The following is a 12,838-nucleotide window of genomic DNA, read 5'->3' on the forward strand; positions in this document are numbered from 1 at the left end:
GCGTGCAGTCAGAGAAAGTGAATCTTTTTTTTATTTTGCAGCGCAACCAGGCTATAGTGATCAGTGCCGGCAGACACAGCCTCATTATATTTGTATAGCACTGATGAACAACAAGCAATGGCATCTCTGCAAACTGATGAGACCACGACCACCTCCAAGGGCGTGGAGCCTAAATATTGCAAACAGCATGCATGTTGGCGTCAATTAATGTCACGATTTATTTACAACGGACTGTGTGCTCAAAACTAGCTAATACTAAATCAATATTATTCAAATTTGCGTTCCCTTTCAAGCCGTCTGTCGTGGTTATTATGGCGCTTCCTGACACAACAAAATGAGAACACCATCTAAGATATCAACTTACCGCTTGTTTCTCCAGCAGTTGGTCAACAAACTGATATCCACCCTAAAAAATCAGACAGCTATCAGAAGGCTTTTTCCCAATATTATCATCTGTCAATATGTGCACACTGCTCACATCGACATGTGCTGGAAAAATAGATGTGATGGATAACAATGTGACTCCTGGAGGGAGTGACTGCTTTTTCATTGCGTGTCTCTCTCTCTCTCTCTCTCTCTCTCTCTCTCTCTCTCTCTCTCTCTCTCTCTCTCTCTCTCTCTCTCTCTGGCATCATATACCCCGAGCATTAAGCCAGCCTCATGTGTGATTGACAGCTCGTGATGGATTAACTCCACACTAAGAATCTTCCTTCATCTTTATTTTTATGCTCAGTGATTAATGCTCAGGGATCCCACACATTCGAACAGTAGAATGTTAAACATCATGGTCAATGCACATAAATGTGACATACAGAGAACACACACATTGACATACAATCTCAGAAAAACTGTTTCTGAAAAACTTCACAGTGTGAGTTTAAGGGGAGGTTTAGGTGCACGGGCAGAGTGCCAGCTCAATAAGAGGAACAAGGGTCCCACTTGCTTGCTTTCCTCACAAAGTGATGATAAAGTGTCCTTTTTTTATTTCAATATGGGAAACAATAGTCAGGATAGAAATGCCTGAGATGCGACCCTGAGGAAACAAAACCGACCTCTACAATCATAAATCATTTTTAAAGAGTATCATTTTAAGGAGATCACAGTGGACTGTGTTTCATTGGCACAGAACACATAAGAGAAGGGCCAGCCGTCTTTAAAGAAGGCAAACACAAGAATACTGTATGACTGTGACACCAAGAGGCAGACGAATAAAATCAAGAATGCAAGACTGAAGTCAGTGCATTGATTGGTGTGTATCAATAATCAGGTTCAGGTAATACACATCACAGCCGCATGACAGAGGATTAAAAATATAGATAATGCAGAACACAAGCTGGAGGTCTTGTGTTCACGTTGTGCAATTTATCGTGTTGCTATGCGCCAAGCAGTTCACCTGTGTGCTTTTCTGTCTCTAAGTATCTCCTCATCAATTTATGTTTTATGTGTGAATCCATCCATGTCTCAACTTTATTGTGCAGGGTTGATTAGGTAAGGGGGGTTGAGGGAGTAGACCGCCAGCAGGAGACAAAGGGACATCATGGCATCTCTTTCTGTAGGCACAGGAAGTGTGAAGAAAGATGAAAAACTGTAGCCTTAATCTAAATGCATCGAAGTCATATGGATGTCAAACACACCCTCTTACATTATTCATTTAGTTCATGTGTTCTTACCGCCATATTGCTATAGATCCACGGCAGAACACTTTGGACTTTGGTGTAAACGCCAGGGCTGTTTCTTCCACCACAGCCAGATCCCCAGCTGGTGATCCCCATCAGGTACCAACGGTTCGCACCCTCACACACCAGCGGTCCACCACTGTCGCCCTGTAATAGTTCATAGTTAACATAGGTTTTTACTCTGAAGTTAGCTGGATGTTAAAGGCGCAATGCATATTCATCTGATTACTGTAAACCTGTCCCTTGTAATTGACTGCTCACCTGACAGGAGTCTTTGCCTCCGTTGAGGTCCCCGGCACAGAGCATGTGCTTGGTCACGGCCCCTCTATACACACTGGGGCTGTTACACACTTGTGTACTAATGATGTCCACAGTCACTTCCAACAGTTCCCTGGAGACAGTAGCTATATTGACAAAAGAAAAAAAAAGCTCATTAAGTTTAAATTCAAGGCTCTACAATATGTCAAAAATATTGACTAAATAAATGGGAAACTTTAAATTGAGCTTACAAATAAGGATTGGTTTGCTAATAAATATAGAAACTGCCATAGTCCACTCCACTGTCATATCTTCTCTTCTTTTGTCACCAGCTTTTCTAATTAATCAGGTGCATTCTTATTTCCTGTGTTTTTACATCCATGTTCCCTTAGGGGTCCAGACTTTTTCTCTGCCTGTACTTCCTCGGATGACAGTAGATCTGCCTGTTATTTGGCTACTGCCTGTGTGCTCTGATCTGGTCAAGTGTTACTCATTCTTACTCTATATGCAGCTGACCATCTCTGTTTGCCTGTTTTCATAAGGAAAGTTATATTTTTAAGAGTTACCTGAACCTTTTTCAGCTTTATTGTTGTACTCTGGCCAAATATGTAGCCAGTCAGTAAGGTGGGTAAACAACAATTAGTTATCCTTAGACCTAAGACCAACCTTTTAAAACATACAGTTATCTACAGGGCTTCTGTAGAATGGAACAATTCAAATAGTAGGAAACTAACAAGGACAAACACTTTTAAGAAATAAATGCAGACGCACCTAAAGCAGACCACATGACTGCTACAGTGGAAGCTGATCCAATAAACCAAGCTATAAACCTTATTATATTATTTGTTACATTTCTAGTAAACTCAGCTCCATATTCCAGTTTACCTGATCCGTACTCAGTGGTGCCAAAACCTGAGGTCCAGCACTTCCTTCCATTTTCAACTTGCTGATTAAAAGCTGGCAGACAAGCTGGATGGACTTTAGCTGGAAAACACAAAAAGACTTGTTTAACTTTAGCAAACACAGCAGCAACCGTGTGTTCTTAAAAGGAAAGTACTGTAAACAGATGTACAAACACGAACACACACACACACAAACACACAGGGCTGGGCAAATCAGATTAACAATATGACTGTGGACTCAGCACATACTTTAAAAGCTAAGACCGAAGAGCAAAAGAAAAACATTTCAAAGGCAGTGTATTGTTTTTTCCATATGACAGAATGTTGAAAGGATGTAAATAAAATAGTGACTTGTTAAAGGACGCTTTAACTGTAGAGTGAATGCTTAGTGATACAGGCTCTTGACCACAGATCAGCTGGCAGAAGGACTGTCTTTCTATCCCCGACCAGGTCACGCTACATACTTCTTATATGAACACATATTCCCTCCTGATTAAACAGCTCTTGTTGCATTTCCTGTCTCTTCTCTTGCTGCATCAGATTTAGACCATGACAGCTAACCAGGTGCTGACCTTGAAACCGAATTCTGACCGCAGCCCCAGCTATGAAGGAAGGATGAACATCAACTTTGTTTTAATAAAATGAAGATGTGACTAACCATCGAAACTAACTGGAGATTTAAGTTTGAGCAGAGCGACGTCCTGGTCATTAGTGGCGCTGTCGTAGTTCTCATTGAGTATGATCCTCTCAACCAAAAAGGGAGCAGGGAGTTGATCCAGAGACACAGCTCCACCGTACACTTTCCAGTTGTTCGCCAAGAGAGCAACAGAGTTGCTGCTGTGACACAGAAAAATACTGTTCAATGGAAACCAATAGGCTCATATCACCATGGAAATGGTGCTTATATTTCCAGCGGAGAAGACTCGAAATCTTTGCATTGTAAATTATAAAATCTATCAGTTCAACAATATGCATTTTTGTGCTTACAATGTACAGCATGGATACTGAGACACAAATAAACACACGTAAATCCATAGAGTAAATTGTAGGAAATATGCCAAGACAGATTTCCTCAGGCAGTCAGTCACCTTGGGAAGCAGTGGGCAGCGGTCAGCACAAAGTCAGGAGAGATCAGGACTCCTCCGCAGGTGTGGGATCCTCTGAATTGCAGCGACACCTGCCAAGGCCACTGACCCACCTTTGCTGCGCTGCCCCCAATAATCCGGGATGTAGACTGCTGCTGACCGCACTCTGGAAAGGAAGACAATGTTAGACACTGTACAATACCAAAGAAACAGCTAAAACGTCCTAAAATAAGGTGGAGAGATAATTCAATATGAATGTCTAGTGAGTTTCAGTGAAATGGTGGTGATTGAATGATCGTTCTTACAACTTTAAGAAACAAAGGGGGCTACTATTTTTTTGTTTAGACGTGACAAGTTTTATAAGATCTAAAGCACAACACAAAGCACTGATGGTTAAGTAATGATTGAAAGGGTATGTTGTATATATGTTGCGGTGCCAGGACTATGCCACGTACTAGCTTGCATGCTACACTCCATATTTGCCATATTTTGGATATGGTATCTCAGTCTTGGTTTTGTCATACTTGATATTTAACCTTGTCACCCCAACAAGTTTAGATTAAAGATTCAAAGAAGGCAAGTAGTGATTTCGTAATTTTTTTAAATGATCAAAAACATACTACAGTAATGTCAAGTGATATTGATTTTTTAAATAGTTGGATTTGCAGTCATAGTTATACTGTGTGTGTAAGACAGGGACAGAGGAAGAGAGAGCGACGGTGTGTGTGACATATGACTTTAGGAACAGATGGACGCTCCTTACCCACACACTGCAGGGAGACAGTCTCCTGGTCTGGACAGGATGACCTGCGTAATCCGAAAACAAAATGTCAGTTATCACAAGTACATGCAGTAATCGAATGTGCACCTTTCTGTTTTTTTCTGTAGTATTATAAATAAATAAAAAAGCAGATAATTAGCCTGTACTGGTAATATTTTTTGACTTGCTTCCACAAATAACAAAGATATTGGAGTGATCATAAGCGGGACAAGGACTAGGGCTGCCCCCTTTTGGTCGATTGGTCGATTAATCGACTACTCAGTCGTTTTGGTCTTAGTCGACTAGGATTTCTTTTGCCGATTAGTCCTTCTTTGTGCATTTTCACACTGAAGACTTATCGTTTCTGGCAAACACATGATATAAAGTTGTGCTTTTCTGTCATTTTTTGTGGAGAAACTCAGTTTTACAGATCTGTCAAAAAAGTACGGGTGTAATTCTACTCAGAATTGTTTTGGTCAAGGACAGCCCAAGAAAGGACTAGATTGTTTACCTGTCATTAACCAGACCCTGGATATAGGAAGGTGAGCTGCTAGTGAATGTTAAACCAGTGGAGTCCTGGGATGTAACTGCTTTGCTGATATAGGACCTGGAGATAAAGGGGAAAGTAGTTCAGAAAGCTAAACAGATGACAAAATAACCCTATAATTGAGTTATGAGTGATCATTCTTTACTCTCTAAATCCCAGTTGAGAGCAGGTCAGGTCGGCGTAGCGCTTGTTCCAGTTTTTGAAGCACACTGGTAGGAAGCGGCCATCTTGTGATGTCATGACCTGCAGACCCCCGTCCTCGCCAAACCTCACTGGGGGGGGAAAAAAAGAAAGAGGACAACTTAGCACAACTCTTCACTGGGTTATGCACAATGCAGCAGTAATGTGGGGTCTCTGGCCTGTGTGCTGCTGCTGTTGCAACTATAAACAATTATAGTAAAGGCAAAAATCAAATGTGAAAGAAATTAGCTTCGCATACTAAATACACAAGCCTACCATAGAATACTATCCCCATCACCAAACCTATGTATGAGATCCCAACTTGAAGATCCTCCAGCCTATTTTTCATTTTGAGGATATTCCTTTTGCTGTCAAGCATCTACCCATGCCTCTTCATCTGTAAGTCTGATTCTGGTAAGGTCTACGTGTGTTTGTGTGTGTGTGTGTGTGTGTGTGTGTGTGTGTGTGTGTGTGTGTACAGGTGCCTACTCACCACATTTTGTTTCGTCACTGCCCCGTTGGCAGTCACGTATTCCATCACATAGGACAGTACTGTTGGGGCAGGTGTCAGAGCTTGGCAAAGACAGATTTTCATCTTTGTAATCATTCGACTCTGAGTTGAGGATTGCTGCTGTTGCCAACCGGGTGCCATAACGAACTGTCGTTGGGGTAGTAATGAGTGTGGATGAGTAGAGGTAGAGTGTGCCTTTATTGTTATAACTGACGAAAACTATGTTGACATAAAATAGGAGCAGTAAAATGCAACTTAAATGAAGACATTACCTCCGTCTCTCTCACTTAATGAATATCCATTCAATCTTTATAACTACTTTACCAAGATAATCAAATTTGCATAGCAATTTTACAATTCAATAGACAACCAATATTTTATGAATGCCAACAAAGATTTATGGAAATCGGGGAAAAACAGGCTTATTTAATAAAAGGCTAACTATAAAAGGGTTATACGTTAAGGGATGTTAAAGGAGGGTACTGCAAACATTAGCAAATGAATGTTAATGACAATGTCCAGTGATCTGTAAGGATAAACACAGTATACCTCCAAGCCAGATGGCCAGTGCCAGCAGCCCGAGCACCAGTAAAGTTCCCCCTGACCCTCCGTAACACTGGGCATTACCATCGCAGCATCTCCTCCTCTTTCTGCTGGGGGCTGGACACAGACAATACACAAACAAATACAGAAACACACATTAATAATCCTTGGGACGACTCCGTCTCCATTTGTTTCGCTCCTACACCTGCATCCATTGTATTATGAGCTGCGAATACCACTCACGTATGCTTGACGGTTGGATTCGGGTAACAACCACAGGTGGTCGATACTGGGGGACGTATTGTGGATAGGCGGAGGGTATCAGGCCTGGACCCACGCCATACACCACCTCCTCATAGGACCTGAGGGGGGGCTGGGTGTGCACGGCAACAGAATAGGAAGGAGGGGGATCGTTCTGTGAGGAAAAACAGAAAAGGCGGAGCAGATGTAAATAAGTAGGGAGGGGTCAAGTTTGAAATAAATCCCTTATTGAAAAAACACACAATGTGATGTGTCGTCTTTGTCCATTGTGTTATCTATTAATCTTGGGGAAAAAGACACAATGCTATATTTATGTATAATGATTTCAGTAGTTAGACGGACAATAAAGACTAAAGAGGCAAATCATTTGCATGTTTTTGTTTCCCAGGTCTGAGCATAGGCTATTGTCCTCCATGCAATCCTAACACTATTATCAAGCATGTGTTTACATCCACACCTAGCTAACAACCTTACCCAAAAACACACATGTGATGTATTCCGGCAACAGTGATCAGGTTTCAACAGTTCATTTCCTCATTTTTCTGCTCATGCTATCTCCTCTGCCCTTTTTGATTCACAGCTCCTAGTAGCAATATCAATAACTCCAGACAAAGAGTTTAATCAGTACTTGAGTTTTTGGCATAAGTTAACCTCTGTCCATTAATGAGATAACATTTTGGTTTTGTGGTAACAGTACGTTTACCCATTTGGCTAAAGCTCTATATGAGCTCACTGTAAATGACTCATGATAAACAGATGAGTCAGTGATTAGCTAAAGAGGAACTAGCTTTCTTAGGTTATACTTGTACGTGGAAATATCACAAATGTGTTCTAAGAAATATGACGTGTTAATCAGTTAGCTTTAGAGATGCCGGATTTGGTTACGATACGAGTCTTTGTGAGATAATCTAACCGGCTGCTGCTCTAGCTATATATTTAACGTACAGACGTGAAGGTGGTATACTTACTCTTGGCAAAAAAGCAAATGTCAAACTCATTCTTTAATTTAAATTTAAATTGAGAAAATACATTTAACTCTACACTTGCACTCTAATATGCACTTATTATAGTGCTATGCTCTGTATGTGGAATGCCACTTTGGAATGTTAGCGAATGGAAAATGTTATATGACTTGTTTGTCCACAATCTGGCCTGGACAGCATGCATTTACGGAAAGGAAGTTCATGGTGAGTCATAGTACTTTAGGGGGAAAAACGTTTTTGTAATTCACTTTTGTTGCTCCACATCATAACAGAGGTTTGGCATGATCAGTGTGTGTTATTTTATGTTTTAAAACAGTCACATTAGTCTTGATTTTGGCAGTGTTGAGCCTTAACCTCACTGCTAGTGCAGGGAAAGCCAAGATTTAGGTTCCCAAAACCAATGAGCTGTTGTGACCCTTCTTCATTTATCATCATCTTTGTAAAAAAATGTTTGTAAAAAGGAAGGGATTAACCTATTGAGGTGACACTGGCTATGGATGGACTCGCTACAAAAGGTGCTTCATAAGACATTTCTACTGCATGCTGATCAAGTTTCAAAAATACACCTACCGGCAGCACACCCCTCACTTAATTGAAAATAATGGGTGAGCTGAAATAGGTGGAGGAGCAGGTTTATCATATTTCCCAGCAGAGTACTGTACTTGGATCATCTTGCATAGTTTGCCTATTGGCCATTATCATGGAGAAACACTGGAAAAGACATTAAAAGATAAGAGGTTTCACATTTGAAAGGTCAGTATTTTACTCAGACAATAACTATGAAAATATAGAGTTACAAAGATACCCGACATGAAACTGGAAACTAAAGTGTCCCTTCATGTTTGTCTGTAGGGCCTAAAAGAAATCAAGGCAGATACAAGTCAGATCAGTGTATTTTTTAAGAGCATTGAGTGAACTGAGCTTGAATGCAACCAAAACAAATCTGAAATATAGTTAGATATTCAATGAAAACCCCATTATCTGCAAATTTAGATACACATTTTTGTTTTTTTAGATAAGCTAAAAGACTAAGTTTTCCAGAATAGGTGGACACAAATGTTTTACTTCTTAAACAAATTAACCAATTTAAACTCCAATTGCTTTATCAGATGCAATAGGATTAATTGGATTAAAGATGCATTGTCAGAAATCTGAAAATAAAATAAAAAGTCTTGTAGTCTAAAGAGTTTCAAGCAAGTATAAAGGTGTTGCCCTACAGAAACTTAAGAAAGAACCTAGTTGGTTTAGAGAAAACCTATATTAAAAATATCTTCCTCCCTGCTGCCTGGCAGGTAAATTTAAACAAATAAAACCTCTGAGGTCAGCCTCTAACCACTGCAATGAACAACACAAGTTTACAGACAAATAAACACACTGAAACTCAAAAAGAGCAGGCAGGTAAATAGACCAAGAGCCACCATTCAGAGTCTGCATGACAGGTGAGTATCGATCAAGGAGGAAGTTTGACTATTGATTTGAGGAAAGTTGAAGTCAGAGGAGAGGACAAGAGACTGTAGCATGAAGAGGGAGTTTTGTGTTATAAGAGAAAGACAAAAGAAGAACCTACCGGGTCATTCTTTGCCATCGGACTCAGGTCAGCAAAGAGTGGAGAGTGGAGGTGAGCGCAGGTGGGTGTAGCTTTTTCACACTCAGACGTTTACTCAGTCACCAAGCAGTGGTTACAGCATGGTGGTTCCACACGGTTACTCTCCCTTGTATTTTCTTCTCCTCTTCTTTCTACTCTACTGACCTTCATCCAAGCAACAACAGGTAGGGCTGCTTTCCCCGCCTAAGACCTCCCACTTCCAGCAATTATCATTCTCTCAGACATTCATTCTTCTGCTCACAGAGATGGGCGTGCCCAGTACAACAGTTTCCCACCTGCCAGACAGGTTTTGTGCAAGGCAGAGACTGTCAAAGCTTGCTTCGCAGTGTCAAGCTCCATTGTGGCTCAAATGACACCAGCTGAGCTGTCAGGTCCCTGAACCAAAATGTCTTATTCTCCACAGAGAGAGAACTTGACTTGTTTTCCCATAAAAATCTAAATTCTACATTATTTCAGTTTAATGCAGTATGCGTTACCTGTAAATTTCACAATATTCTCATAGGCCGTACAAGGAAACGCTGGAGAAAAGAAAAGCTGTGTCATTGAATCCTGGAAATACAGATAATGATTAATGTGTGTTCACATTTTTAAATGTGCCACTCATGTGTGGCCCTTTTTTGAGGGTTTTTATCAGGATCAGAATCAGCTTTATTTGACTCCGGTTCACACATTGCTCTCAACATACATGTAAAAACAAGGACATTAAAGACAACAAAGTAGAACAGAGAAACTAAGCATAAACATTTAACATATAACTACTATTAGTACATTTAACTACTATCAGCTACTACTACATTTAAATATTAGCTTCAATCTGTGAATTGCACACTTATACACATCATCTTGGGCGTTCACACTGCAGTTCCCTTCCGCAACCAGATCTCCGATGTTGCTTCTGGAAACTTTTGGGGCATGCCTTCCTCTGATTTCTTAATTTCACCTCTGTGTTCATTTTTAGATTCACTTCCTGAATGATCACTACCGTCTCTCTAGTTTTGCATATTCACTAGTCGCATAGTCACTTGAGACTCTACATCTCTAGCCCCCCGAGGATTTCTGTTCCCTGCCTATAAGAGCCATTATATATTAGTATTATAACAGTTTTTTGTATTTTATGTTTATTGTGAAAGTAATGTGTGTTATGCTCTTTAAAATGTTTATCATACAATATAGTTAAGGTAATTGGTCATGTTGCAAAGTGTGCTTTGTTTGTTTTTTGCCCTATTAAGACAAAGGCTCCTCTAGTCTGTCCTGCTATTGGATATGTGTTTGGTTGACTCCTTTAAGTAGGCTTTCAGTGCAAGTTAGGCTTTGATGGAGCAGGATGTGGAGCAACAATTTTTCTGACTGCAGATTATACACTTTTTTTAGTTATAGCCAGCAGAAGGTCAGTGTTTTGGTACTCCATTTATTGCATAAGGATTTTGTTTATTTTTTGTTAACATGGAACAAAACCACTTTTAACTACGAGCTACGAGCCTCATCATTGGACAGCTAACAAGAAAAGTTTAGTCTGCAAGAGCACGTAAGTTGAACACGGTCGTCTATGCGAGTCAGAACCCTTTACATCCTGCAAGAAGTGGCGAAGAAGGAAGGTAAAATAAGCTGCCACTACACTGCCTATTTGCATAATGGCTGGTTGACCGGTTCTTGCCTCTAATCTCTCTCTCCACTTTGTCACAACTCTGTACTATAACACACATTAAAGTAATATCTCCCCACAATATATAACCATGACTGTTAAGCATTTAAGCATGTTAAGTAATTCATAATATCAGAATACTGATATACAGAACTGGATTTCAAGACCTTTAAAGTTCCGGCAAACTGTGAGTCTTTGTGTGGGCCTATCTAACTATGATCATTATTATGAGAAGCACCACAAGATTCAATGTGAAGATGTGTGTACCTTGTAACACAACTAGAAGTTGATATCATACACAATCTTCATATGTGCGTGAATCCACTCCTCACGTACCGAGTGAAAAAAGTCCCCCTTGTGAACACCAGCAGATGATCTCTGACATTTAAGAGGCGTCTCACAGTTCAGAGTTACTCAGCAGGTCAGAAACCAAAAGGTGACACTAGCAAAATGTGTTTGCATTTACCAGGAACTAAAACTTAAAGAGTCTCATGTGAAAGGGAGGTGAGAAACAGAGAGGGGAACTGTGGGGACATACTTGGCTATGATTAAGAGAAACGCGATTTCTCAGAACTAACGTGTATTTATAAAAATCCAAGTATTAGAGTATAAGCGTTTAAACAAATATATATAAGTATATCAAATTATCAACTAATGATTGACTTCTCCTCCTGAACGGCTGTATTATATGTATAGTATGCCAACAACTTTAAATGCAGTTTCAATGGGACTGATTATGAAAATTAGGTCAGCATTCAAACATCAAGAGTTTGGTCTTTTCATGATGAGACAAATGTCTCGGGAGGATGTAAACGTTGTATTTAGTTGCCAAACACAGTCACGTGAGAGACCTGGCTAAAGACTGGACCTGTTGTAATGTAAACAGAAGAGACAAGTGAGATAGTTGATCCAACTGTAAACATCCCTTTAGTTTTAGTGCAATTGCATTAGAAATCCTTCTTGTAGTTTCAGATTTATTATAGAGCAGTAACCAGCGGACTCAGGAGGGGAAAAGTACGTGAACATGTTAAGCCTTGTTTGAAGCTTTGCACATACGAACAGTCAGTACATGAAAGTACATTTCTCAGATAATGGTCCTTGGATAAATGATTGTGGTGACCAGTATGACATTTATGAGTAATTTGCGAAAATATACCACAATAACCTTTATATCATTCATTTCCTTTCTAAAAAGTCTGACAAAATGTTGAACTGATCTGTTTCAAAGTAAGTGAGGTTTAAAGATAAAGTTCCATGGTCTCTGTGGTTTGTGAATACCATAGATTGAGATACAGATATCCCACCCAAGTTTTTAAAAAGGTCATACCTGCCTCTCTTTATGACACAAATCAAATAGTTCACCTGTTTTGCCTTTACATGTTTTTTTTGCATGTCAAACATATTCATCCAAATTACCCCAGAATAAATGTGTATTTTCCTATCCTTCTCTCAGCCAGCTCTACCATTGCTCTTTGCAAAAACCACCTGCAATGCAGCCAACCACGACTGAGGTTTTACAGACAACAGACTATCACAGGAAAAGATCTAAATACATGTGCTGTAGTCGAAAAGGCACGCACACACAAACTAAACAGACGCAAATAAAGACAATATGTGTCTGCGGATTGTATGTTTTTCATTATGGAAACCAAAAAGTTAAAAATGATGTTTAAAAGCAACAGAATGCCCCTCTAATGAAACTTCTGCCTGCAATCACAAAGAGTGAAAGGGGAATCCCTAAACGCTTCGCTTTTCTTGTCTCTGAGCCACGTACAGCCGAGCAGTTCACTGAACATCATTAACCTACTGAGAGTGGGGAAAGAGGAAAAGAAAAAGAGGAAGGTAAACGTCTGGTGGGAGAGAAGGGAAAGATGAAACTAGCAG

General features: G+C 40.0%; 1 protein-coding gene across 2 annotated transcripts; it reads right to left on the reverse strand.

The window, feature by feature from the left end:
* Positions 1–710: 710 nt before the first annotated feature.
* On the reverse strand, positions 711–9,451 carry tmprss13a (transmembrane serine protease 13a). 2 transcript variants are annotated; one of them, XM_079165802.1, is made up of 13 exons: positions 9,274–9,451; positions 6,706–6,877; positions 6,469–6,579; positions 5,902–6,066; positions 5,374–5,500; positions 5,193–5,288; positions 4,685–4,728; positions 3,925–4,087; positions 3,495–3,670; positions 2,820–2,918; positions 1,938–2,080; positions 1,671–1,823; positions 711–1,550 (listed from the first exon to the last, which is right to left on the reverse strand). In XM_079165802.1, the coding sequence occupies exons 1-13, from the start codon at positions 9,289–9,291 to the stop codon at positions 1,536–1,538; spliced, it is 1,482 nt and encodes a 493-aa protein (XP_079021928.1). In that variant the 5' UTR covers positions 9,292–9,451; the 3' UTR covers positions 711–1,535. The 2 variants fall into 2 exon arrangements, with proteins under 2 accessions (XP_079021928.1, XP_079021927.1); XM_079165801.1 differs by having other exon boundaries at positions 3,495–3,673.
* Between the last annotated feature and the right edge of the window lie 3,387 nt (positions 9,452–12,838).

This window comes from Pholis gunnellus, assembly GCF_910591455.1.
Source record: "Pholis gunnellus genome assembly, chromosome: 9".
Lineage (NCBI taxonomy): Eukaryota > Metazoa > Chordata > Actinopteri > Perciformes > Pholidae > Pholis > Pholis gunnellus.

Excerpts from the sequence above, each read along its gene's own strand:
- tmprss13a (XM_079165801.1), bottom strand. Across the intron at positions 4,729-5,192 it reads CAGGGTCTGGTTAATGACAG|GTCATCCTGTCCAGACCAGG; the intron begins GTAAACAATCTA and ends CGGATTACGCAG. Across the intron at positions 1,824-1,937 it reads GAGGCAAAGACTCCTGTCAG|GGCGACAGTGGTGGACCGCT; the intron begins GTGAGCAGTCAA and ends GAACTATTACAG.